The 23,228-nt window shown below is 47.2% G+C and overlaps 1 protein-coding gene across 1 annotated transcript in view; it reads left to right on the forward strand.

Annotated features, from left to right (window-relative positions):
* The first annotated feature begins 1,808 nt into the window (after window positions 1-1,808).
* Akap12 (A-kinase anchoring protein 12) overlaps window positions 1,809-23,228 on the forward strand; it is an 85,078-nt gene continuing 63,658 nt past the window's right edge. The window contains exon 1 of the mRNA XM_040758160.1: window positions 1,809-2,139. Coding sequence (XP_040614094.1) covers window positions 1,990-2,139 — 150 coding nt within the window. The 5' untranslated portion in view covers window positions 1,809-1,989. The remainder of the gene's footprint in view (window positions 2,140-23,228) is intronic.

The raw sequence follows: 23,228 nt of genomic DNA on the forward strand, positions 1-23,228 counted from the left end.
CCTCAGAGTCCACTCTCCAGCACTGTGTAGGGTCGGGGAGGGGAGATGCTAATATTCTCCAAACAGTCAAAATTTAAATTGGAGCAGGGTGGGCGTGGTCTCTCAAGCCTATACTGTCTTCTCTCCAGAGACTGGGCCTAGCTAGAGAGTGCATGACTACAGTCTCAACAAATAAAATACCATAACATAAAACAAGTTGAGCTAGGTGATAAGATTCCAAATAACTAAAAACAAACGTCTTGAAAATCTGTTACTAAATGAATAAACTCCAGAGAAATTGGCCTTCGTGTATACCCACAGAAATAATTGAGAAAACAAATGTTTTTGAGAAAACAAATTTTCAATCATTTATTTATTTTTATTTTGTGTGTATTGGTGTTTTGCCTGCTTGCATGTCTGTTGTGAGAGTATCGGATCCCTTGGAACTGGATTTACAGACAGTTGTGAGTTGCTATTGTGGGGGCTGGGAACTGAACTGGGATCCTTTGGAAGAGCTGCCAGTGCTCTTAACCATTGAGCCACCTCTCCAGTTCCAAAAAACCAAATTCCATCCTGAAAAAACTAATGAGTGGTTGCCAATATGTTCGTTTATGACAACGAATAAGGATCAGATGTCATATAACTAAGTTGATGTTTCCATTGACACTTCACTAAATTGTATTAAATCTGGGAGTGAGATGTTTATCTGGCATCTAGACTCAATGCTCTTATTGTGTTTTAAGTCCCTGATTCCTTAATTCTTTCTGCACAAGGTCTTGCTCTGTGGCTCTCAGGCTGAATTGGAGCTCAGGGGGCCTCGGGCTCAAGCTGACCGACCCTCTTGCCTCTGCCACTCAGTTATCAGGGATTACCCGCTTGAATACAAACCCCAGCTCACCTGAGAGCATTTTATGATTCCCTCCCTACTCCTCTCATGCTTAGTGCGGAATAATAATCCAGCAACATTTTAATTTAAGTCAAAGACTTTATCGGCTGCGACGTTAATATAGTGATTATCGAATCAAGTGGAGGAAGAAAACAGGCAAGCCCCTTCTTCGCTGGTATTCGAGATCTTCATGGCTTGAGAACACCAATGGCGACCGGTCAGACCTAAGCCAACGTGGTGTTTTAGCGTCCTCCGAGACAAGAGGCCTGGATGTGTACCTTCAGCATCAGACGCTCAGAGGACAGGCACATTTCCAGTAACAGCTTCAGTTCCCCGCGTTCCCTGGGGAAAGAGGGCGGTGAGTTCTGCTGATGGCATCAGCTGACATCACTGGCTGCGATCACGGGGGACGCTGGGCCCACCTCAGCGGTGGCCTGACTGCATCAACCTTTGGGTTTCCCAGCTCCAGCCACGTGAGCCAACCTAATATGGCCAGGCTCAGGAGCAGCCCAGGAGCGCTTCCTTTCTCCTGCTAAAGGAGAGAAGGCTGGAACAAATGCTTAAAGTCAAACACAATCCTAAGAAAAGAATTTGGGTTCGCGCCTGGCCAGATGCAAATCCCAGGGCTGCAGAAGCTCCAACCTGGGAGTATCAGTCATTGAATTTAAAAAACAAAGCTTTTGCTCCCTCCCCCCTTCCTTCTTGCTGTCCCTGAACCTTCTTCAGTCCCGGGACAGACCCCAAAGCTCTTGTCCCCTTTAGGGACCTGAGGAGTCCTGGGGGTGGGGTGGGTTGCTGGGGACCTGGCGGCGGAGCCTTTGGTCCTAGCAGCTTAGGGGGAGATGCTGCAAGGCGTGTCTGGGCTGTGCTCATGTGATGAAGGGAGGGAAAAACAAGGAGGGGGGAGGAGGCTACGAGGTGGCTTTTTTTTTTTTTCTTTTAAGGAGTTTGCCACGAGCGCGTCCCCTTCATTCGCAGTCTGGACGCGTTCTCAGCAGGATCGCAGAGACCCGGCGCTCCTCGCCCCTAGAGCCTGTGGTCCTGGGAGCACGTCCCCTAGTCCCTCGGCGTCCCAGCGGTCCCAGGAAGGCGCTAGCCAGCGGGAATAGGAGAGCCACTGAGCCATGGGCGCAGGCAGTTCCACCGAGCAGCGGAGCCCCGAGCAGCCGGCGGAGAGCGACACGCCGGGCGAGCTAGAGCTCAGTGGCCACGGACCCGCAGCGGAAGAGCCGGGAGCAGCAGGAGAACCCGCCGACGCGGACCCCGCCACCAAGGTATGCTGCGGCCACCTGCCCGGGTGGGGCGGGATGGAGATGGGGCGTCCTGGCGATTTCCGCCTGCCACAACTTCCCGCCGGTGCAGCCCGTCTGCAAACTCGAGCGCAACCCTTTGCAGGCTCTCGGGGTCCTTCGCACCGGGGCGGGGCTGGCATCTTTGTCGTGGGTCCCAAAGGGCGGCGACCTAGCTCTTCCGCAGCCATCACATCTGCCTCTGCCCGCCGCTTTCCAGCCTTTCCCCTCTCTTCCGGTGGGCTGGCAGCCCGGGGAATGGCCGGTGGAGCATCCGTAAGAACTGATCATGGCCAGACATTTGAAGGCACCTCACACACCCCCAGGTCCCAGAGAGGAAAAGTCGGAACGTGCTTTGGAGCATTGCAAACCTGGGTCCTAGGTTCCCCACCCAGTATTGGCCTTGACATCAGCTTCCACCCGGGCTACTGGGTTTGGTACCCAGAGTCCTGCGGCAGCGCCTGGGACACCGCCTAGCTGATGCAGAGAGTCTGTCTGGAAGACAGAGAGAACCCGAGCCTAGCACCAATGGAGGGTTAGGCAAAGCTCCTGACATCCTGTCTCCCTTTCTCACAGTTTGCTGCCTAAGGACTCAGTTGGATAAACAAACATTGGAGTTAGAAGTTCTCCACGGACGTAGGCATAGGCTTAAGCGAGCGTTCCTTGCCCTCTTTCTGTCTACTGAAAAGCTCTAGAAATACTGCATTTCACAGGCCCGCTTGGCTCGAGGTGGGAATATGCAATCTGGTACACCACAGCCTTTTTGTCTCATTCGTATTATTGAGTTTTATTCAGTTCTTTTTCTTTTGTTGTTGTTCGGGACTGCTAATTAATTTTCTTGTTTGTATTGAGACAGGGTCTTACTCTAACGTAGGCTGGCTTGGAACTCACTACCTAGTCCAACTAGTGGCAATCCTCCTGCCTCAGCCTTTTAAATGACTTCGCAGCCACGCCCGGCTGGCGACATTGCATTTTAGCTGTTTTCCAGCACCCGTGATGGTGAGCAAGACTTCACTCAGGTGGATTTATGATATTCTTACAGAAACCTGTGAACCACCAAACAACCTACAGAAAATCAACCAATTGCTGAATTTGGGGATAGAGAGTAATGAGAACTGGTAGGAGTGTCTCCTGAAGTGTAAACACCTTTCTGTGTAGAACAAAACATTGAGATCCAGGTAAATCTCACAGAGGTTGGACCTGATCGCCTTGACCTCTTTAGTTGTCCTAGTATAGCATATGCTGAGTGGCCGCTCTTAACAGTTTCTATCTACACGTTTTAACTCATCACTTCTTGTAAAACTCAACGTCCTCACGGCCTCGAGAACGCATAGGTTTTCAAACAGGCACCTCACCGTCTGCAGTACCGTCTCTATCGGATGCCTCAGTTACATTTTGATACTTGGTAACAACAGCCTTTTTAAAGAAAGAATGACTCATGAGAGAAAGAGTGGAGGTGTGTGCTCCATCTCTGTGTGGGGGAGGGATAGATGTGCCTGTGTGCAGGTCAGACAACAGCTCTGTGAAGTTGACTCTCTCCCTCTCCCTTTATGTGGGTTGTGGGGCTTGAACTCATGTCGCCAGCCTTGGGAAGCAAGCTCCTCTCCCAGCCACCATCTCATCGGCCCACACCAGGCTTTGATGACAACTGCTGTCAACATAGTTCTGGTTTTGAATACAGTGATTTTAAGGTATAATTGCTAAAAATTTGTAGCCAGGAGACATTCCTTACCTCGATTTTTATATGACTATAGTTTTCTTATTATCTGCTTACACTGAAATATGACCTTATCCCCTTCCCAATAAATTACACTTATTTGCTTAAAAATATTCCTTCCTTTCTTCTCCACCTGACATACCCTCCTGAAACCTGCATCCCCCTTCTCCATGTTAGTCAACCACCATCTTGAAACATCCAGGCAGTCTCTTTTAAGAGATGACTTAAGTGACATCCACAGCATCATTAATCTGTTGGCCGGTTTCCCAGTTATCAATTTGGAGATGGATCGATACACTTGCATGTGCTTGTTGGAATATATGAGTTCCTTCATTTCAACCCGAGTTTAGAAGACCAACACTTTGAGTAGAATCTCAGAATTAAAAATAATTCAGCATCCCCAAATTCTGCCCTTACTCTCTGTCTTAAGCTCCAGTCCCTGACCTCCAGACAGGTTCCATCTGCCTCTTGGCTCCCTAACCCCTTGATCTATTCCCTTTGGAGGCTACGTTTGTGGGTTTAGGAGCTTTTTAACCAATGGGTTTTGTTGGTCTGCATGCTCTACTAGGCAAGGGGCTTATCTGGTTTTGCTGACAAACTGTCCCCTCCCTGTGTGAAGCTTGGGACCTGGCATGAAGTGTAGAGACTTGACAAGATCTGATGGAGAGAAGGAAGTGATGGTACTGGCCCTTGTGTTTTCGTTGGTGAATGTCAGCTGTCTGCTTCCCCACTTTTAGCCTCATTGTGATTAGCTTCTTATATCAGAAAGTGGCTGAGACCACTAATTAGACAGAGCAAATGATTTAGGAGGAAACTCAGAGCTGAAGACTAGATTTGCTCTTTAGAAATAAGAGTGGCGTGGCTGGGTGCGGAGGATCACATTTGCACTCCCAGCACTCAGAAGGCTAAGGCAGGAAAACTGTGACTTAACTTTGATGACAGTCTGGGCTACATGAAACCTTGCTTTTTTGTTTTTGTTCAGATGAATCGTACACTGAGTTACTTATGAGTTACATCATGAATATATAATCTTGATGGATGTGTAAACATTTGGGGGAGGTTTATCATAGAGTGTGCCGTTTTCTCCTCTTTGGATAGAATGATCCGTTTTTTTTCATTTTTACATAATATAATCATTAAAGATTATTTTCAGATTTGTTTTGTATTTATTTATTTATTTTTGGTTTTTCGAGACAGGGTTTCTCTGTATTGTTTTGGAGGCTGTCCTGGAACTCACTCTGTAGACCAGGCTGGCCTCAAACTCACAGAGATCCGCCTGCCTCTGCCTCCCGAGTGCTGGGATTTAAAGGCGTGCGCCACCAACGCCCGGCTTGTTTTGTATTTAATGTCACATATTTATATCATATGTGCTACATATTTAGTAAATCAGTTAGTTTTGGGTTTCTTCTTTTGTTTTTTAAACAAGGACTCATTCTGCAGCCCAGGCTGTCCTAGAACGCACTATGCAGCTCAGACTGGCCTTGACCTTGATCTTTCTTCAGCCTCCTGGGACTGAAGTGACAGCTGGGAGCCGCCACTCTATTAGGATATATATACATACATAATTTTAGGTCAACATATAAATAAACGGGTTTCATTATAACATCTGTGTACAGCCCAAAATTTGATTCTTTGTTGGATGCTAGACAGTGAACTAGCTTGGGCAGGAGGCTTGGGATGTACACTAACTGAGCCACAGTTCCCATCCATAGTTACCAGTTATTCCCTAAGACTTCCCAAAGGCAACTTCCTGACTGAACTCTGCCGTGAGGTCAAATAGAGAGTTCATTTATTTTTATTTTTATTTTTTTGAAACAGGGTTTCTCTGTATAGCCCTGACTGCCCTGGGCCTGCCTTTGTAGACCAGGCTGGCCTTGAACTCAAAGATCTGCCTGCCTCAGCCTCCTGAGTGCTGGAATGAAAGGTGTACCCTACCACTACCCTGCACTTGTTTTTAAATAAATGATTACAGATTGTGTGTGTGTGTGTGTGTGTGTGTGTGTGTGTGTGTGTGTGCACGCGCTTTGGTTCCTATGCAGGCCTGAGGTGGGCTTCAGATCCACCAGAGCTGGGGTTACTGGCAGTTGTGTGCTCCCTGGTGTGGGTGCTGGGGTCCCTCTGATCCTCTTACAGTAAGTGCTCTAAGCCACTGAGCTGTAACCGCTGGGAGTTAAACATCATCTTCTTCCTCCTCCTCTTGTTTTGGGGCTGAACTCAGCCCAAGAGAGTTTAAACTTTTGATTACTCAAGTTTAACATTTAAATGTCCTGTATCTTGGTTTTATCTATGATGCAGGGAGTCCCATAGTCTGTATTCATATGCAAATTCTAAGAGGAAATAAATGGCTTGGTCACTTACTTGCCTGTTTTAAGACTTCACGGTTGCTCCTAGGGACAGCTGGGTGGCTGGCTTCTCCTTTCCTTGGTTGTGTGTTTATGAGCTCTGGCCTCTGCAAGTTTATACTCATTCAGTTGCTGACAGACTATGGATGACTAATGGACTTCATTGCTCTGGTAGATTTTGATTTCTGGAGACAAATTGGAGGCCAAGTTTGGTAATCAGAATGCCTCTGAATTAACCTTTGCTTTTAAATATATGATTACACATTTACTTGTATGTGGGATGTGTGTGTATTCCGGGGTGTGATGTAGTCCAGGCTGGCCCCAAACTCACTATATATAGGATGCTGTTCTTGAACCTCTGATTCAGTCTTCCTCCATTCCTGAGGAAAGTGGAGTCTTTGCATGTGTGTTACCTATATTCCAGGAGGTGCTGTTTTCTCACTAAATCAGAGACTAAACCAATAAACACGAACAAAAACATTGGAGATTGAAGGCTTCAATTGCGGCTTCAAGTCACTGAGGATTTCCAGAAGATGAAATTATTTGGCTTCATAGCTTGAGATCAGCCTGAGCTATAAGAGTACTTGCATCCAGAGTGCGAGGACCTGCGTTTGGGTCCCCAGCACACACTTTAAAAACTGGGTGTTGCAGCCGGTGGCGGCGGTGCACGCCTTTAATCCCAGCACTCAGGAGGCAGAGGCAGGTGGATCTCTGTGAGTTGGAGACCAGCCTGGTCCATAAGAACTAGTTCCAGGACAGCCTCCAAAGCCACAGATACCCCTCGCCCCCCAAAAAGCTGGGTGTTGCAGCCTGTGCTTGTAAGCCTGGTGCCAGCTTGCTGCTGCCCTGTTAGTCTAGCTGAGTGCTCCGGGCTTAGAGAGACCCCGTCTCAAGGGACTAAGGCAGAAAGTAAGGGCGCTGGCCACCTGTTGTCCTCTTCTGGCTTCTGCATAGCCTCAAACGGGCATGTGCACACACACTTTTTAAATATACAAATGTGTAATATATTTAGTTTAAGATCTCCATCAGCCCCGCTGTGCACGAGTGAGACAAGGTTCTCTCTCTAACCTAGTCTGGTTTCTTGTCCTGGGGCTAAGTGGCTCTTGCCTCAGCTCCTAGAGGCTGGGCTTATAGGCATGCAGGACTGAGTTTCACTTTTGAGGGCTCTGTCTGTGCTTCTAGAATGGGAAGCCTGTGATAAAATGGAACAGTTGGCCAGATGAGCTGGGTTGAAGATGACCTCATAGAAGAAAAAGGACTGAGGAAACCTGAGACGGAACCAAATGTTCCTTGTCTTGTAAAGATTCATGGAAAGGGGGCACACTTAGGCAGCCCAAACTATCCTGCTGGGTTTGGATTTATTTGGTTTATGGGTGTTTAGGGGTTTCTTTGGTTTTTCGAGACAGGGTTTCTCTGCATTGTTTTGGAGGCTGTCCTGGAACTCGCTCTGTAGACCAGACTGGCCTCAAACTCACAGAGATCCACCTGCCTCTGCCTCCCGACGAGTGCTGGGGTTAAAGGCATGCGCCGCCGCCGCCACCACAATCACCACCCTCGGGCGTCATTGTTTGTTTTAAAGACGGATCTCAAAGTAACTCAGACTCAAAAGAGGCAGTCTCTTGCCTCCGCCTCTTGAGTGACGACTAACAGTCATGCACCATCACAGAAAGCTGGACTTGGCCATTACCTAGCTCTCTATCTTTTGATATTTTGTAGGTCAGATAATTTAGTTTTAGCTTGGTGGCCTGTAACTTCTTAGCAGAGCCATTTCTCATGGCCCAGATCCTTTGGGCCCTTTTAAAATCCCTAGCTTCCTGTGGACTTTAGGACAATCAGCACAAAAGAAATTGCATGACCGTGTTGAGGCCTGGGATGGTCTGGGATGGTCGCTGAGGACTCCAGCCTGTTCTTAGCAGGTGGGAAGTCCTGGGTTTCATTCCAACCCCCCACACCACACATGCACAAAGGTGTTGTGTTTTCGACACAATGACACTTTCTGTTTTCATTGTGTTCTCTAAGTTTTAAAATATATTCAGGGAGGCCCACCGTTGGTGGCGTATGCCTTTAATCCCAGCACTTGGGAGGCAGAGGCAGGCGGATCTCTGTGAGTTCGAGGCCAGCCTGGTCTATAGAGCGAGTGCCAGGATAGGCTCCAAAGCTACAACAGAGAAACCCTGTCTCAGAAAACAAAACAAAACAAAAATTTCAGGGTTTAGGGAACAAAACATCTGTGCAAGAAAAGGATCATGGGAAAGTATGCTCATCATTGACCTGTGTAGTTCTGTGTGGGCCGTCCTTCGTGAGGTGTGGGATTGGAGTATATGGCATTTATCATTTTGAGAAAATAGTTAATACCTATGTCTGTTGAAATCCTTGGACCCAATGCATAGCTCTCTTACCCTAAGCATTGAAAAATACTATAGTAGAAAGTAGACAACGAGCTGGGAGAAGGACAAATAATGTACTGAGTGTCTTGTGTTTACACAGGATTATTATTATTTTTTGAGACAGGGTTTCTCTGTGTAGTAGACCTAGCTGTCCTGGAACTCTCTCTCTAGTCCAGCCTGGCTTTGACTCTCAGAGGTGTGTCGCCACTGCCCGACAGGGACTCATTTTTCTTTCCTGTGTGTGTTTGACCGAAAGTATGGTTATGTGTACCACATGGGTGCCTGGTACCCGTGGAGATCAGAAGAGGGCATCAGGTCCTGTAGAACTGGACTCACAGATGGCCGTGAGCCCCCCTGGGGTGCTGGGAACTGGACCTACCTGGATCCTGTGGAAGAGCAGCTCCTAAGAGCTGAGCCGTCTTTCCCGCCCTGTCCTTGCTTGAGAAATACGCGATTGCTGTTATTTGACTCACTGTTTGGGTCTTGGGCCATTTTCCTGCTGAGGATCGGAACCTGTGACTGCTCCTGTTCTGTACTCATGAATCCTCTTCTTTCTCTTTGATTTAGAGATAGGATTTTATCTCAAAGGCCAGACTGTCATCCCTGAAATCACCATGCATCCAGGTCTGCCCTTGGACTCCTGAGTCTTCTTTCTCTACCTCCCAAGTGCTGGGATGGTAGGTGTGTGTGTGTGTGTGTGTGTGTGTGTGTGTGCTGGGATGGTAGGGGTGTGTGTGTGTTCATGCGCATGCGTGTGAGTATGTGTTTGAGATTGAGTCTCTCTGTAGCCTAGAATTCCAGGACCAGGGCCTGGATTCATGAAAGGCCGTCTTGGATTCTGATGGCTCTGTGTGGGTACTGTGGCCTTGTTGGAGGGGAGGAGCCAGCACCAGAGCCTCTCCTCTCCTGAGTGTTTAAGGCTTAGATGACAACTCAGACTCACTACTAAGGTTGGAACTTGCGTGGGTGGAGAGGAAGGTGTCAGATTTCCTCCTCTCACGTATCTAGAGAAGAAAATAGAGGAAATTATCCTCCTACGTAGTGTGCTGGGGGTGGAGGTTCCTGAGCTTGAGCCATGTTGGGCGGAGGCTGGTGCACTCACGCCATGTCAGGTGTTGCTGTATACAAACTATGTCTGGTGGAGTCAGATTAGATTACAATCCAAGTTAGGTGAAATCTTGTTCCGGAACAAAACAGAATGTTTCCTGTGCAAATGAAACTTCTGGCTCAGCCTCCCACCTGTCTTGGGACACGTGGATTTATTTATCTTGTATAGTGTTCTCCCTGCATGTATGCCTGCAGGCCAGAAGAGGGCGCCATATCTCATTATAGATGGTTGTGAGTCACCATGTGGTTGCTGGGAATTGAACTCAGGACCTCTGAGAGAGCAGCTGGTACTCTTAACCTCTGAGCCATCTCTCCAGACTGAAAGGAGACATTTTTAACTGTTAACTTGATACAACTTATAATCACCTGGAAAGAGCGTCAAAGAGGGGTGGTCTAGAGCAGGTGGGCTTCCGGGCATCTCTGGAGGATTGCCTTGATTGACGGGCAAAGATCCTTGGTTTGACGCCCTGGACTCAGTCAGAGGAGGGCTAGCTGAGCTGTAGGCATGCGTGCATTCATTTCTCTTTGCTCCTGTCTGTGGATATAGCTGCTTCAGCCTCCTCCTGTCTTGACTTTCCCTCAGGGATGGGCTGTCACCTAGGACTGAGATCAGATAACCCATTCTCTGCTCCGCCCCTTTTTTATCAGGGCATCTGGCCACAGCAACAGACGTGAAGCTAGGACATCATGTGACAGTGGTTATTTAGGGCTCAGAAGAAGGGTTTACAGGGGGGTGCATCCTCAAGAGGCTGAGGCAGGAGGATGTGAGTTTGAGGGCAGTTGAGGCTATGTAACCAGCGCCAACACATCACAAGATGCGTCTACACTCAGCTACACATCTCTAATAGTGGTTTTGTTTTTTTGTTTTTGTTTTTTGAGACAGGGTTTCTCTGTGGCTTTGGAGGCTGTCCTGGAACTCACTCTGTAGACCAGCCTGGCCTCGAACTCACAGAGATCCGCCTGCCTCTGGCTCCCAAGCGCTGGGATTAAAGGCGTGCGCCACCACCGTCCGGCTTCTAACAGTGGTTTTCATGACAGCACAGACTGGGGGTGGTGAAGCATTGGGGTCATCAATAGGAAGGGACAATGCTGTTGGCACCTGAAGGCGGTGACTAACAAGAGATATAAAGGGGAGGAAAAATGGACAGAAACAGACGATAAAACTAAAGACAGGGAGTTGGCCAGCTGCCAGAACACCACTTACCTTATCGAATCTTCTCCATCAGGAAATGGAGGTCCCTGAGGGTCGATCACACCCCTTCTGCTTTCAGGTAGAAGAGGAGGCATCTCAGGAATGACTCACCTTTGCTTTCAAAGAGGGTGCTTTCTTTTGGGTGATGCCGATGTTCGGGGGCAGCATTTTGGTTTGTGCTGAGGTTTGCGCTCTTAGTTTGTGTGTCTGAGCCTGTGGCTGCTGGTTAAGAAGATGGCAGCTGTCAATTCATCACTCTTTGAAAACTGTCCTGTTGTTTATTGTTGTTGCTGGGGGGGGGGTGCTGTGCGGTGCTGTGGCTTGTGTATGGCCAGAGGACAACTCTAAGGAGCTGGTTCTCTCCTTCCACCTTGTGTGAGAGAGCCTACCGCGCTTCTATTGTGCTGTGTGCTCCAGCTGGCCCAGAGCTTCCAGCCAGTTCTCCTCTCCTTCCTAACAGGGAGTGCTAGGGTTCACAGTGTTGGGGTAACAGTCCCAGGCTTGCTTGCAAAGTGCTTTTCCCTTGAAGCCGTCTTGCAGCTTGTCACTCTTTTTATTATTTCATTTATTTACTTGTTTGGTTTTTTTTTAGGACACGGTTTCTCTGTGTAGCCCTGGCTGTCCTGGAACTCACTCCATAGACCAGCCTGGCCTCGAACTCACAGAGATCTGCCTGCCTCTGCCTCCCGAGTGCTGGGATTAAAGGTGTGCACACCCTTTTTTTTTTAGCACAGTTTCATTCTGTATACCAAGCTGTCCTAAAACTTACCGTGTAGCCCAGGTTGACAATATTGATTCGGCCTCTCAAAAATTAGGATTAGGCCGGGCGTTGGTGGCGCACGCCTTTAATCCCAGCACTCGGGAGGCATAGGCAGGCGGATCTCTGTGAGTTCGAGGCCAGCCTGGTGGTCTATAAGAGCTAGTTTCAGGACAGCCTCCAAAGCCACAGAGAAACCCTGTCTCGAAAAACCAAAAAAAAAAAAAAAATAGGATTAGAGGTGTGTGCCATCATACCGGCTGGACACTCCCTGATACCGGCAGTCCTTATGTAGAGGGTGCTTTGAGCCACACGTGATGGCCCACACCTGCCATCTCAGCAGGGCTGAGTTGGAAGGAAAACAAGTTCAAAGCTACCTGAGCTACATAATAAGCCTGTCTCCTACGGGGAGAGATGACAAAAAAAAAAAAAGGAGGGTTGGGGAGATGGCTCCATCGGGAATGTGCTTGCCCTACAAGCATGATGGCTGACGGCCTGAGCTGTATTCCCAGCATCCATGTGATGATATGTACCCATAGTCCCACCAGTGGGGTGACAGAGACAAGAGGATCCCTGACTCTTGCTGGCTCACCCTCTTCAGCCAAATTGGTTAGCGAGCTCCAGGTTTCAGGAAAGACTCTGGCTTGAACAAAGTTGGGGCTGGGCATGGTGTCACATGCCTTTAATCCCCATAGAAACAGAGATCTCTGGGAGTTTAAGGTCAGCCTGGTCTATATAGCTAGTTCCAGACCAGCTGGAGCTGGTTACACAATGAGACCCTGTCTCAACAAACAAATAATGTCGATAATGAGTAAAAGTTTGAGGCAGCAAGATGGCTTGATTTGTTAAGACACTTGTTGCTAAGCCTAGCCTGAGGTTGATCTCTCAAGCCCACATGGTATAAGTAGAAAACTGACTCCTTGAAGTTGTCATTTGACTGTCACTGTGTGCCATGCCGTGGGTGCATACACACACACACAGAGAGAGAGAGAGAGAGAGAGAGAGAGAGAGAGAGAGAGAGAGAGAGAGAGAGAGAGAGAGAGAGAGAAAGAGATATCTAATACAACTTTTAAAAGAGCTGGGTGTGGTGGCACACCCCTTTAAACCTAGCACTGGGGAGGCAGAGACAGGTGGATCTCTCAGTGTGAGGCCGGTCTGGTCTACAGAGAGAGTTCCAGGGCAGCCAGGATGGTTACACGGGGGACCCTTGTCTCAAACACACACACAAAGATGTTTTAAAAGGTGAGCAACCGAGGAAGACCTGGCCTCCATACACACATTTGTACCTGCACCAATCTTACACATACATGAGCACATGCATACATGAAGAGGTGCTTCTTCATTGTGTCTTGGTAGGTTTCTTCACGAAGTATATGTTGTCATTGCAGCAAGCAGAAGTTTGTTTGCTTTGTAGTTCTTTACTTTTAAAATTTATTCATTTTGTTATTGTTGTTATTACTGTTTTTGAGACAGGGTCTGAGCTATGTAGCTCTGGCTGTCCTGAAACTCATTATGTGGAACAGACTGGCCTTGAACTCACAGGGATCAGCCTACCTCTGCTTCCCAAGCGCTGGCATTAAAGGCATGTGCCCCTATTCCAGCTCCATTCATTAACTTTTTTAGATAAACTCTCAATCCTGCCTCAGCAGGGCTTACAAATATGTATCATTTTTTCTTGGCTTTATCGGTTGCTATATTTTATATGTGTGGCTCTTAGTGATCATTTAAACTCAGACCTAACCGACTCTTCAGAAGTATGCCTTTTATTTTATTTATTTATTTTGGTTTTTCGAGACAGGGTTTCTCTGTATTGTTTTGGAGGCTGTCCTGGAACTCACTTTGTAGACCAGGCTGGCCTGGAACTCACAGAGATCCGCCTGCCTCTGCCTCCCGAGTGCTGGGATTAAAGGCCACCAACGCCCGGCTAGAAGTGTGCCTTTTAGAAACTTTTTAGAAAGTTGTTTGGAATTACCCCGCTGCACTGGGGTGTGAGCATTCACTAAATTCTGCAGAAAGTTCAGTGCGTGCTATCCCTGCTCTAAATTGTGATTGGGTAGACACTGCAGTGTTGGTGACAGGCAAGGTGGGGACAAGGTGGTCTCTAGATCACTTAGAACCGGCCACTTCTCTCTGGCTTCCATTTTTTAAGCAGAGTCTGACTTTACAGCCCAGGCAGGCCTTGAGCTCCTGCCTCAAGTTTCCCAAAAGATGGGAAAACCAGTGGGCACCATTGTGTCAGATTATAATCCACTTTCTGTGATGACTTTATAAAAATACTTAGTTTTTATTTTTATGTGCATTGGTATTTTGCCTGTGTGTATGCCTGTGTAAGGGTGTTGGGTCCCCTAGAACTGTAGTTACAGACAGATGTGAGCCACCATGTGGATGATGGGAACCGAACCCCCCAGGTACTGTGGAAGAGCCACCTGTGCTCTTAACCACTGAGCCATCTCCCATGGTGAATTTTTTAGTTGCTTCAGAAATAACATGGAGCAAATCAGTATTTAGATTTGAGCTCCAACTTCTTTGTTAAAACTGGGGATATTTAAATGAAAATTTGTAATCTCTCTGCTGTGTGTTGTAGAAAATAAGTCACTCAAGCTGTAGGGAATGTTATAAATTTTTGTTAGATTCTTTCTTATTATAACAATTTCTCCCAATCTTGACACAAGCTCGTGTACAAAATTGAAGCAAAAAATACTGGACTGTAATGGGAATAAAAGCCAGGTTGATCAATTTGCACACACAAACCCTTTATTGAAAAACCTCAAGGGTTAAAATTTACTTGAAAGAAATTCAGTAATCTTAATTAGGTCTTCTGTTTTGTTTGTAATAAGCTAAACTTGTTTGCTTTGATCAGCATGAAAACTAGTAATTCTTTTAGTACTAAGAATGCTTAAAATCTATTTTTTTTTAGTCGTTGCTCCAAGTGGAGACTTTGTGGTGACTGAGACCCAGCAGTAGTATCTAGACTGTAACAGTGACAGATTTCACATGGGGTCCCTCAAGACACCGAGGAATGTAAAGAATGCTCCAGTATTCAGGGAAGTAGGTCATGGTTTAAAGTATTACATTGGCCAGAGAAAGCTTTCTCCCGCAGTCTCTCGGAGCCCTGGAACCCAGCTGATTCCTTTCCCAGAATGCTTCAGTCTTAAGCAAATTCGGCAGCAGAATGAACTTCCCAGCCTCTGGAGAGTTGGATTCAAAGTTCCAGATTCAAGCTTGGGTCTCCAAGAAAAATCATGTGGGACTGATACTTTTTTTTTTTAAACTGCATGATCCTGAAATAGAAAGACTAATAGGCAGGGGCTGGGGAGATGGCTTTGCACTTAAGAGCACTTTGTGCTCTTGCAGAGGACCAACCTGAGTTCGGCTCCCAGTATCCACAGCCGAGACTCAGAATTGCCCATAACTCCAGCTCCAGATCCCTTCTTCTGGTCTCTTTGGGAACCCACACACCCATGGCATACGCTCTCATCGACACGTGCCGCGCACATATATTAAATAAAGTATTAAAAGTGATAGATGAGAGGAGAGGAGGAGGAAAGAGGGGGGGTTAAGCACATTTAGCAAGAAAAGAAGAGTCAGTGCTTTTAAAGACTTGGGGATTTGGGGTGTTGGGGATACAGCTCAGTTGGTACAGTATTTACCCATCACACATGGACCTGGGTTCAACCGTAGCGTGATGGTTCCGTTGTCTCCGCACTTGGAGGAACGGAGATTCAAGGTCATCTTCTGTATAGAGTAAGAAGCTAGAGTGGGTTATAGGGGACCCTGTCTGAAAACAAACGAAATGAACTGGAAGGCCTTTCTGGAAATGTTGGCTACTGCTGGGCACTCAGCTGGAGTCCCAGTAGAATTACAGATGGCTGTGGTACCCAGAGTTTATGGAGGACTTGGGTGCAGGTTAACTGCACTTTGCCCAGAATTGTGCGTTAGTGCTATACACTAAAGGTCCAACATGATGGGGCATAGCAAGTGAGGGGGTCCAGATGCAGTCGTCTGCAGGAAACGGACTCAGTGGTGAAACTTGGAAGAATGGTGACCCTTGAGAGAGACACGGCTAAGTCGAGGTCAGAAGGAGCCAGGCTGTGGTAACCTTGAGCTAGTGGTTGTCCAGAAAAAGTTGGGTTAGGGACAAGAGTGGGGAGAGTACTTGCCTAATATTCTTTTTTGGGGGGGTGGGGGGGTTCAAGGCAGGGTTTCTCTGTGGCTTTGGAGCCTGTCCTGGAACTAGCTCTTGCAGACTAGGCTGGTCTCGAACTCACAGAGATCTGCCTGCCTCTGCCTCTCAAGTCCTGGGATTAAAGGTGTGCGCCACTCCGCCCCCCCCCCCATTCCTGAAGCCCTGGGTTCAATCCTGAACACCAAATGTGGTAGCACATGCCTGTAATAACAGCACCAAGAGGTCCAGGTAGAATCGAAAGTTCAAAGTTATCCTTAGTTACATCTCCAGTTTCTAGACCAGCCTGGGATACATGAGACCATATCTAAAAGGAAAAAGAAAAGTTGGATTAACACGGTTTTCCTTCTTTCGACTACAGAACTTAATATGCTTTATAAATCTGGGGATGGAGCCAATGAGGTGGCTCACTGGGTTAATACGCTTGCCACCATGCATCATGACCTGAGTTCATCCTGAAGGACCCTCAGGGTGGAAGGAGAGAACTGACTCCTTTCTCTTCCCTCCTGTGGCCTCTGAAGGAATTCTTCGGTATGTTCATGCACACACACCCACACACACACACACACACACACACACACACACACAAAATTGTTTAATGTGGGAGACAAGGTCTCCCTGGGTAGCTCACACTGGACTCAGTATTCACATTCCTACTGCCTCAGCCTCCTGGTTGCTGGGATTGCAGGCTCTCCCACCGCGCAGGCTCTCCCACGGCGCAGGCTCTCCTACCGTGCAGGATTTCTCACCACGCAGGATTTCCCACCGTGCCCCACTCCCAACTGTGCTCTGAATCTGGAAGTGGAAGGATTTTGAAATGTTATGAATGTTTTCTCTTTGTTGAGTGGAGGAGGGGAGGGTGGGTTCCACTCCATGTAAAAGTTTTCTTCAGGCCTTGTGGGGTGCTGCATTCGAACACCAAGGAAGCTGAGTGAAAGTTCATACATTGCTACTTTTAAATTTCTATTTATTGCCAGGCATTGTGGGTACACCTTTAAACCCAGCACTTGGGATGCAGAGGTGGGAGGGTCTTCACGTTTGAGGCCAACCTGGCCTACAGAGCAAGTTCTTTGCCAGCCAGGGCTACACAGCGAGAGCCCGGCTCAACAAAACAGAACAAAAGTATGCGGTGCATATGTGATGTGCGTGAGTGGGGGAGCCCTAGTGAGTGTGGGAGCCGGGGCAGCTTCATGGAGCCAGAATGAAAAAATGAGGACGTGACTGCTCCAAGGTACGGTTGAGGAGGTCTGCTGTAGGTATGCAGGAGAAAACAGGCAGAGGCATACGGAATGTTCCAGAGTGAAGTGGGCCATGGGTGTGTGGGGCAGGGGGGGGGGGCGGCGGGGGGCGGGAGGAGAGAGCAGGCCAGGCGAACAAGAAGCCAAGTGTTCAAAATGGCTTACAGGGAGGAGAAGCAGGGAGAAGGGAAGAGCAAGCCGATCTACTGGGAGGAAGAGCTTTATGGTAGAGAGAGGTTGAGAAGAGCTGGGAGGAGCCACAGGTACCAAGGCATGCTGGGAGAACTAGCCCGCATTGGTTTTGATATGTCAATAGTGGCCTCAGTCAGTCCACCCAGGTTTCCTTGTAGCACGGAGTCTGGTCTCCTTTTGCCTTTCTGTGGGTTCTGGGGATTGAACTCAGAATGCCAAGTGTGCATGGCAATCGCCTTTAGCCACTTAGCCGTCTGGCTCCTTCCTCCACCATGATTTTGTTTTATCATTAATGCATTAAGTTTATTTTGTTGAGGTGCTGGCGATCAAACCTAGACCCTATGCCTGTATTGAGGCAGGCTTTCTCTGCTGGGTAAGGAGTTTTTGATCCTCCTGCTTCAGCCTCCCCAGTGCTTTATACGCCGGGAGCACCCTGCCAAGCCTCTTCTGCTTATCTCCTTGTTTAACCGCATCCAGATGTGGGGATAGCCGGCAGGGAGGGGCCCATAGGAGATAAAGCAGAAAGCTAAGCCAATAAAAGGAATTCTTTCGAAAATTCGGGACCCAGTGCCCTTTAGGTGGACCTTATTGTTCAAAGGCTCCAGTAAGCTTGCTGCAGGGTTCATTTGGCTTTCAGGCTGCAATAATAACTGTTTATAGACTTAATTTCAAGCGGAGCCAATGGTCCTGGTTCAAGCTGCCTTAAGCCCGCGCCCTCTCCCTTGACCGTGTTTTCCGAGACAATTGGACTACTGTGGAGTTAGAAAACCTAAATTACTATGTTCCTCAAACCCTTTCCCCGATCCTGCAGTGGATGCTAGAGATTCTGTGCCTGTGTGTGAACTCGAAGGAAGAGCAAGGGAAGGTCAGTCTGCCTGCTTGAATGGAGTTGCAAATTCCTCCGCTGGCAAACTCGAGTATAGGGAAATGTCAACCGCTTGTTGCTTTTTATGGTCATGGAGAAGGAAGATCTCCAAAGCCTTGGTTCCTTTGCTGGGAGCGCACCAGCTGGTTTATTTCAGCTTCAGATAAGAGCTTGAGAAGGACCCTGGTGTATTTCTGCCTTGAGTCTGATCACCGAAAGCTTTATAGTTTGATTACTAGAGCAGAAAATAGCTGTACTAGAGGGTTCTTAACAACCCCAACTTTTAGGAAAGTTATTCCTGTAGCCCAGGTTGGCCTTACACTTGCTTTGTGGAGGACAGAAGATGAACTTCTGGTCCTGCAGCCTCCATCTCCCAAGTCCTGGGATCACACTTGTATGCAGCACTGGGGATGGAAAGGGCTTCACTCGTGTTAGTCAAGTGTTTACTGCTCTATTCCTCCTCCCCATTCACTTATTTTTGAGTGTGAGTCTCTTCTTTCCGCTCCGAGGGCTCCAGGGATTGAACTCAGGCTGGAAGACTTGGCAGCAAACACCTTGCCCATCTCCCCCCTTCCCCCTCTTTGTTTGTTTTCACTTTTTGTTTCTTTGAGACAAGTGTTGGGCTATGTAATTTCAGGATGAGCTCCTCCTGCCTCATCTTCCCAACTTCTGGGATGATGAGTGCACCCTACTAGGTCTAGCTAAAGATGATGTCTGACGTCAGTGCGTGTCCGACAAATGCCAGGCTGGATTGATGCAATCATTGCACATCATTGACAATAAGACATACGCTCTCCTGGTCTCACAGTCTTGAGTTTATTTTTTTCAGAACCTCCTAAGTCTCCACCACTGAACCACACTCTTATACTTTGACTTGGTATTTAGATAAGAGCGTTTCCAGATCGGAATGTTGCTCTGCAGAGAATTGTATTCATGGTTGAGGAGGTCAGTGAGGTGGGGGTGAGGTTTTGTAAGAGTTAAAGATGCCTCTCACCAAGTACAGTTAGTTGTCAGTCATATATATATATATTTTATTTGTGAGACAGGGTCCAGCCTTGTAACCCTGGTTGGCCTTGAATTTATCACAATTCTATTTCATCCTCTTTGGTGCGGGGATTACAGGTCCCATCATGCCAACTTCAGTTTTGCTTTCTGTTACGTTACTCTTGGTAAGTGTGTTCACATATGTGCCACATATGTGCATGTGTGTGGTATCTGGTGGAGTGATGCACATTCACATAGAGGTCAGAGGTCAACCTGGGGTATCTGACTCAGTCAATCACCATCTTTTAAAAAATCAGCTTTTCATGTTTGAGTTATGTGTGCATGTGTGTGGGTGTGTGCACATGAGCACTGGTGCTCTTGGAGGCCAGAGGCATCGATCCCCCCTGAAGATGAGGCTACAGGTGCCGAGAACTGAACTCAGCTCATTTGCAAGAGCAGTACAAGCTCTTAACTTGTGAGCTGTGTCGCTAACTCATCACCTTCACTTTGTAGACAAGACTCTTACTGAACCTGGAGCTCACTGATGGACCTGATTGGCTGGTCCACAAACCCCAGGGATCCTCCTGTCTCTTTCCCAGCACTGGGTGTGTTGCTATATTCTCTGGATCTCCCCAGACTGACTGTCCTTCCTTCTTTCCTTTCTTCCTTCCTTCCTTCCTTTCTTCCTAACTTCCTAACTTCCTTCCTTCTTCCTCTCTTTCCTTCTTCCTTTCTTCCGTGTGTGTGTGTGTGTGTGTGTGTGTGTGTGTGTGTGTGTGTATGCGAGTACCCATGTATACGCATGCTTATTGAGGAAGGCAGAGGTTATCAGATGTCTTCTTTGGTCCTTCCCCACTTTATTTACATGAGACAGGTCTCAAAAAAAGCCCAGCTCTCCAATTTAGTTCTTTTACCTAACCAGTTTGCCCAAGGGACCCCATCTCTGGCTTCTGAGTGCATCCTGGGATCACAGGGAACCACCACACCCACCTGATGCTTTTCTTTTTTTTTTTGTTTTTTCTTTTGGTTTTTCGAGACAGGGTTTCTCTGTGGCTTTGGAGGCTGTCCTGGAACTTGCTTGGTAGTCCAGGCTGGTCTCGAACTCACAGAGATCTGCCTGCCTCTGCCTCCCGAGTGCTGGGATTAAAAGCGTGCACCACCAACGCCCGGACACCTTTGGTGCTTTTCTACCTTTGGTGGTGGTGAGCTCCAGCAGCTTGAGTTTAGATATCAGGGCACCTCCTGCTTGGACAGTTCAGCATTGCCCACGGTTACCCTGCGCCATTCTGCTTAACCACAGTATGGTTCCCAGTATCAGACAATTTAGCATTTATTCAATCTACTACAGACACCTTTTGATTCTTTAAAATGTGTTTCATACATTGGTGGTGGTGGCGCATGCCTTTAATCCCAGCACTCAGGAGGCAGAGGCAGGTGGATCTCTGTGAGTTCGAGGCCAGCCTGGTCTATGGAGTGAGTTGTAGGACAGCCAGGGCTGCACGGAGAAGCCCTGTCCAAACAAACAAACAAAGCAACCACAATAAAATCACCTGTGGGCTGGCGAGAGGTTTGACTGCTTTGCCACCAAGCTTTACAGCCTTCATCCTTAACCTGGAACCTACCCAGTGCAGGGAGAGTCCCAGTTCCTTTACTTTTGTCCTCAGACCTCCATACGCCCCTGTCTCACTGATAAATTAAACTTTTAAGAGATTTTAGAATTGGAATATTTTATGCATAGTATATTGAGTTAGGAATTAACATTAAAATGGAGAAATCTTATTCAGTGGCATGCTGGCAACAAGGCAGAAGGTTTTGTAGGTTTATTTTCCTGCCCATCTGTTCTGGGCTGGGCCCACCTGTGTGCGCTTGGTTTCTCTCTGAAGACGGATGACAAGCCTTGCAGGTTGTATGTGTTTCTCCCCAGTGTAGGATGCAGAAAGGCTTTGTGTTGATTAAGTCAATAGAGTGCCTTTTTGTCCTGAAAAACTTGTGGGGGTTGTTTCTCTCTATCATGTGGATTTAGGGTCAAACTCTGGCTGCCAGTCTTTACAGGAAATAATTTTACCTGCTGAGCTATGTTGCTGGACCCTTCACCTATTTTAGAAAGATTCTCTTTCTGAATCTGGAACTCACAGATAAGTTACACTGACTGACCAGCAATGCCTAGGGGTCCTCCTTCTCCATCCATCCCATCCATTGGTGGGGTTACAGACATTCACCACTGTGCTCAGCTTTTCTGTAGGTGCTGGGGATTCAAACTCAGGGCTTCATGATTACACGGTAAGCACATTACCTATGGAGTCATCTCCATAGCCCCTATGGGAATTTTTTTAACTCACAGTGCTGGTGCTAATAATCACTGTTGCAGATGTTTTGTTGGAGCCAGAAATGAGTAAAAATTTTACCATTCATTCTCCAAGTATTTTCCTTATAGTTGATTAAGACATTGTCACTAGCAATTGAGTGGCTGCTTACAGTTTTGCTCCATGCTTTAGTGGAACCAAGAAAGCATGGCTTATTAAACGTTCTGCTAAACCAGACACTCACAGGGAAAGGGCGGTGGCTATTCTAGCCCTGGAGGGATGCAGGTCCCCTAGTTCTGGACTCCTCTCTCAGCGACTGCAGTGAGGGGAGATCTCCCAGTGGGCAGAGGCTTCCTAGCTTAGCTTGGAAGAGAAGCCGTCGGAACTTGGGTAGCTCAAGTGTACACTGGGAAAGCCAGACTTGAGGAAACTTATTGTGTATTTCCTGTTGTTCCCCATAGTACAGCCACATGCTTTTATGAAAGATGAAGGGAACTCATTGATTGTTGTCTTTTTCTTTTTATTGATATACCTATTTAATCAGAATGTAAGAGGGCTATCTTTTAAGAGCTCCCTTTGTGCTGTGATATAGGAAGTCTGAGCATTGCTCTTAGTCATTGAAAGAAAACAAAGAAGCCTAGAAAAAAGCCATAGGCTGGGCAGTGGTGGTGCACACCATTATTCCCAGCACTTAGGAGGCAGAGGCTGGTGGAGGTGGATCTTTGAGTTTGAGCATGGTCTATAGAGCTAGTTCCAGACTGCCAGGGATACACAATGAAACCCTGTCTTGAAAAACCAATAAATAAATAAATAAATAAATAAATAAATAAAAGGTTCCTTCTGTCTCCAGGGGCAGCAGTTCTTAACCTGGGGGTCAAAAGAGTCTTTCACAAAGGTCATCTAAGACTAACTGAAAACACAGATATTTACATTATGATTCATAACAGTAGCAAAATTCTAGTTATGGAGTAGCAATGAAAATGCTTTTATAGTTGGGGGTCACCACAACATGGGGAACTGTATTAAAGGGTCACAGAATTAGGAACTACTGCTCTAGGGATAATTACTTCTCTGTCAGTTTAAAGGTAGATGGGTCCTGGGCCTGGGAAATAGCTCAGCTAGAAAAGGGGTATGTTGCAAAGCCTGACCCTGACCTGAGTTCAGTCCTTTTACACCACAGCATGGAAAGAGAGAACTAGCTCTTGTAAATTGTTCTCTGAACAAACATAATTAAGACAGGTTCCTTACTACCAGTCTCCATATGTAATAGAGCGAGAATGGACAGTTGATGGATGGGGCAGAAAGAAATGGTTGTCACTTACAAACGCGGCTTAGGCTGGACCTCTTTAGTAAGCAACATATATGTTTTCATTTACTAGCAAGCCTGTGCCAGGCACGACATTGACTAGAATCCTAGCAGAAGAAAGAAGGAAGCTCGGGAGTCTGAAGAGCCCTGGACTGCATGAGTCTTTGTCTCTGGCTACCCTCATACTCAACTCAACTCCATCCTTTGGCTTCCACATCTCAAAAGATATAATTAACATGTGTCAGGCTTCTAGTTGTTTAGCGAGATAAAGTCTTATGATGTAGTCCATTCTCAGCGGGAACCTGTGATCTTCCTGCCTTAGCCTCTGAAGACTAGGATTACAGGTGATAATAAACAATAACAAAAATTTTAGTATTACATTAGATTCGTACTCACCACACGGGACTGTGTGCGTGGTTGCATGCGTGCGTGCCTGCGTATCCTTGCATCCTAAAAGAAAGGAGATCCTCCTCCACTGTAGAAAGGAGATAATAGAATTTA

This window comes from Mesocricetus auratus, unplaced genomic scaffold (assembly GCF_017639785.1).
Source record: "Mesocricetus auratus isolate SY011 unplaced genomic scaffold, BCM_Maur_2.0 Super-Scaffold_100018, whole genome shotgun sequence".
NCBI classification, from domain to species: Eukaryota; Metazoa; Chordata; class Mammalia; order Rodentia; family Cricetidae; genus Mesocricetus; species Mesocricetus auratus.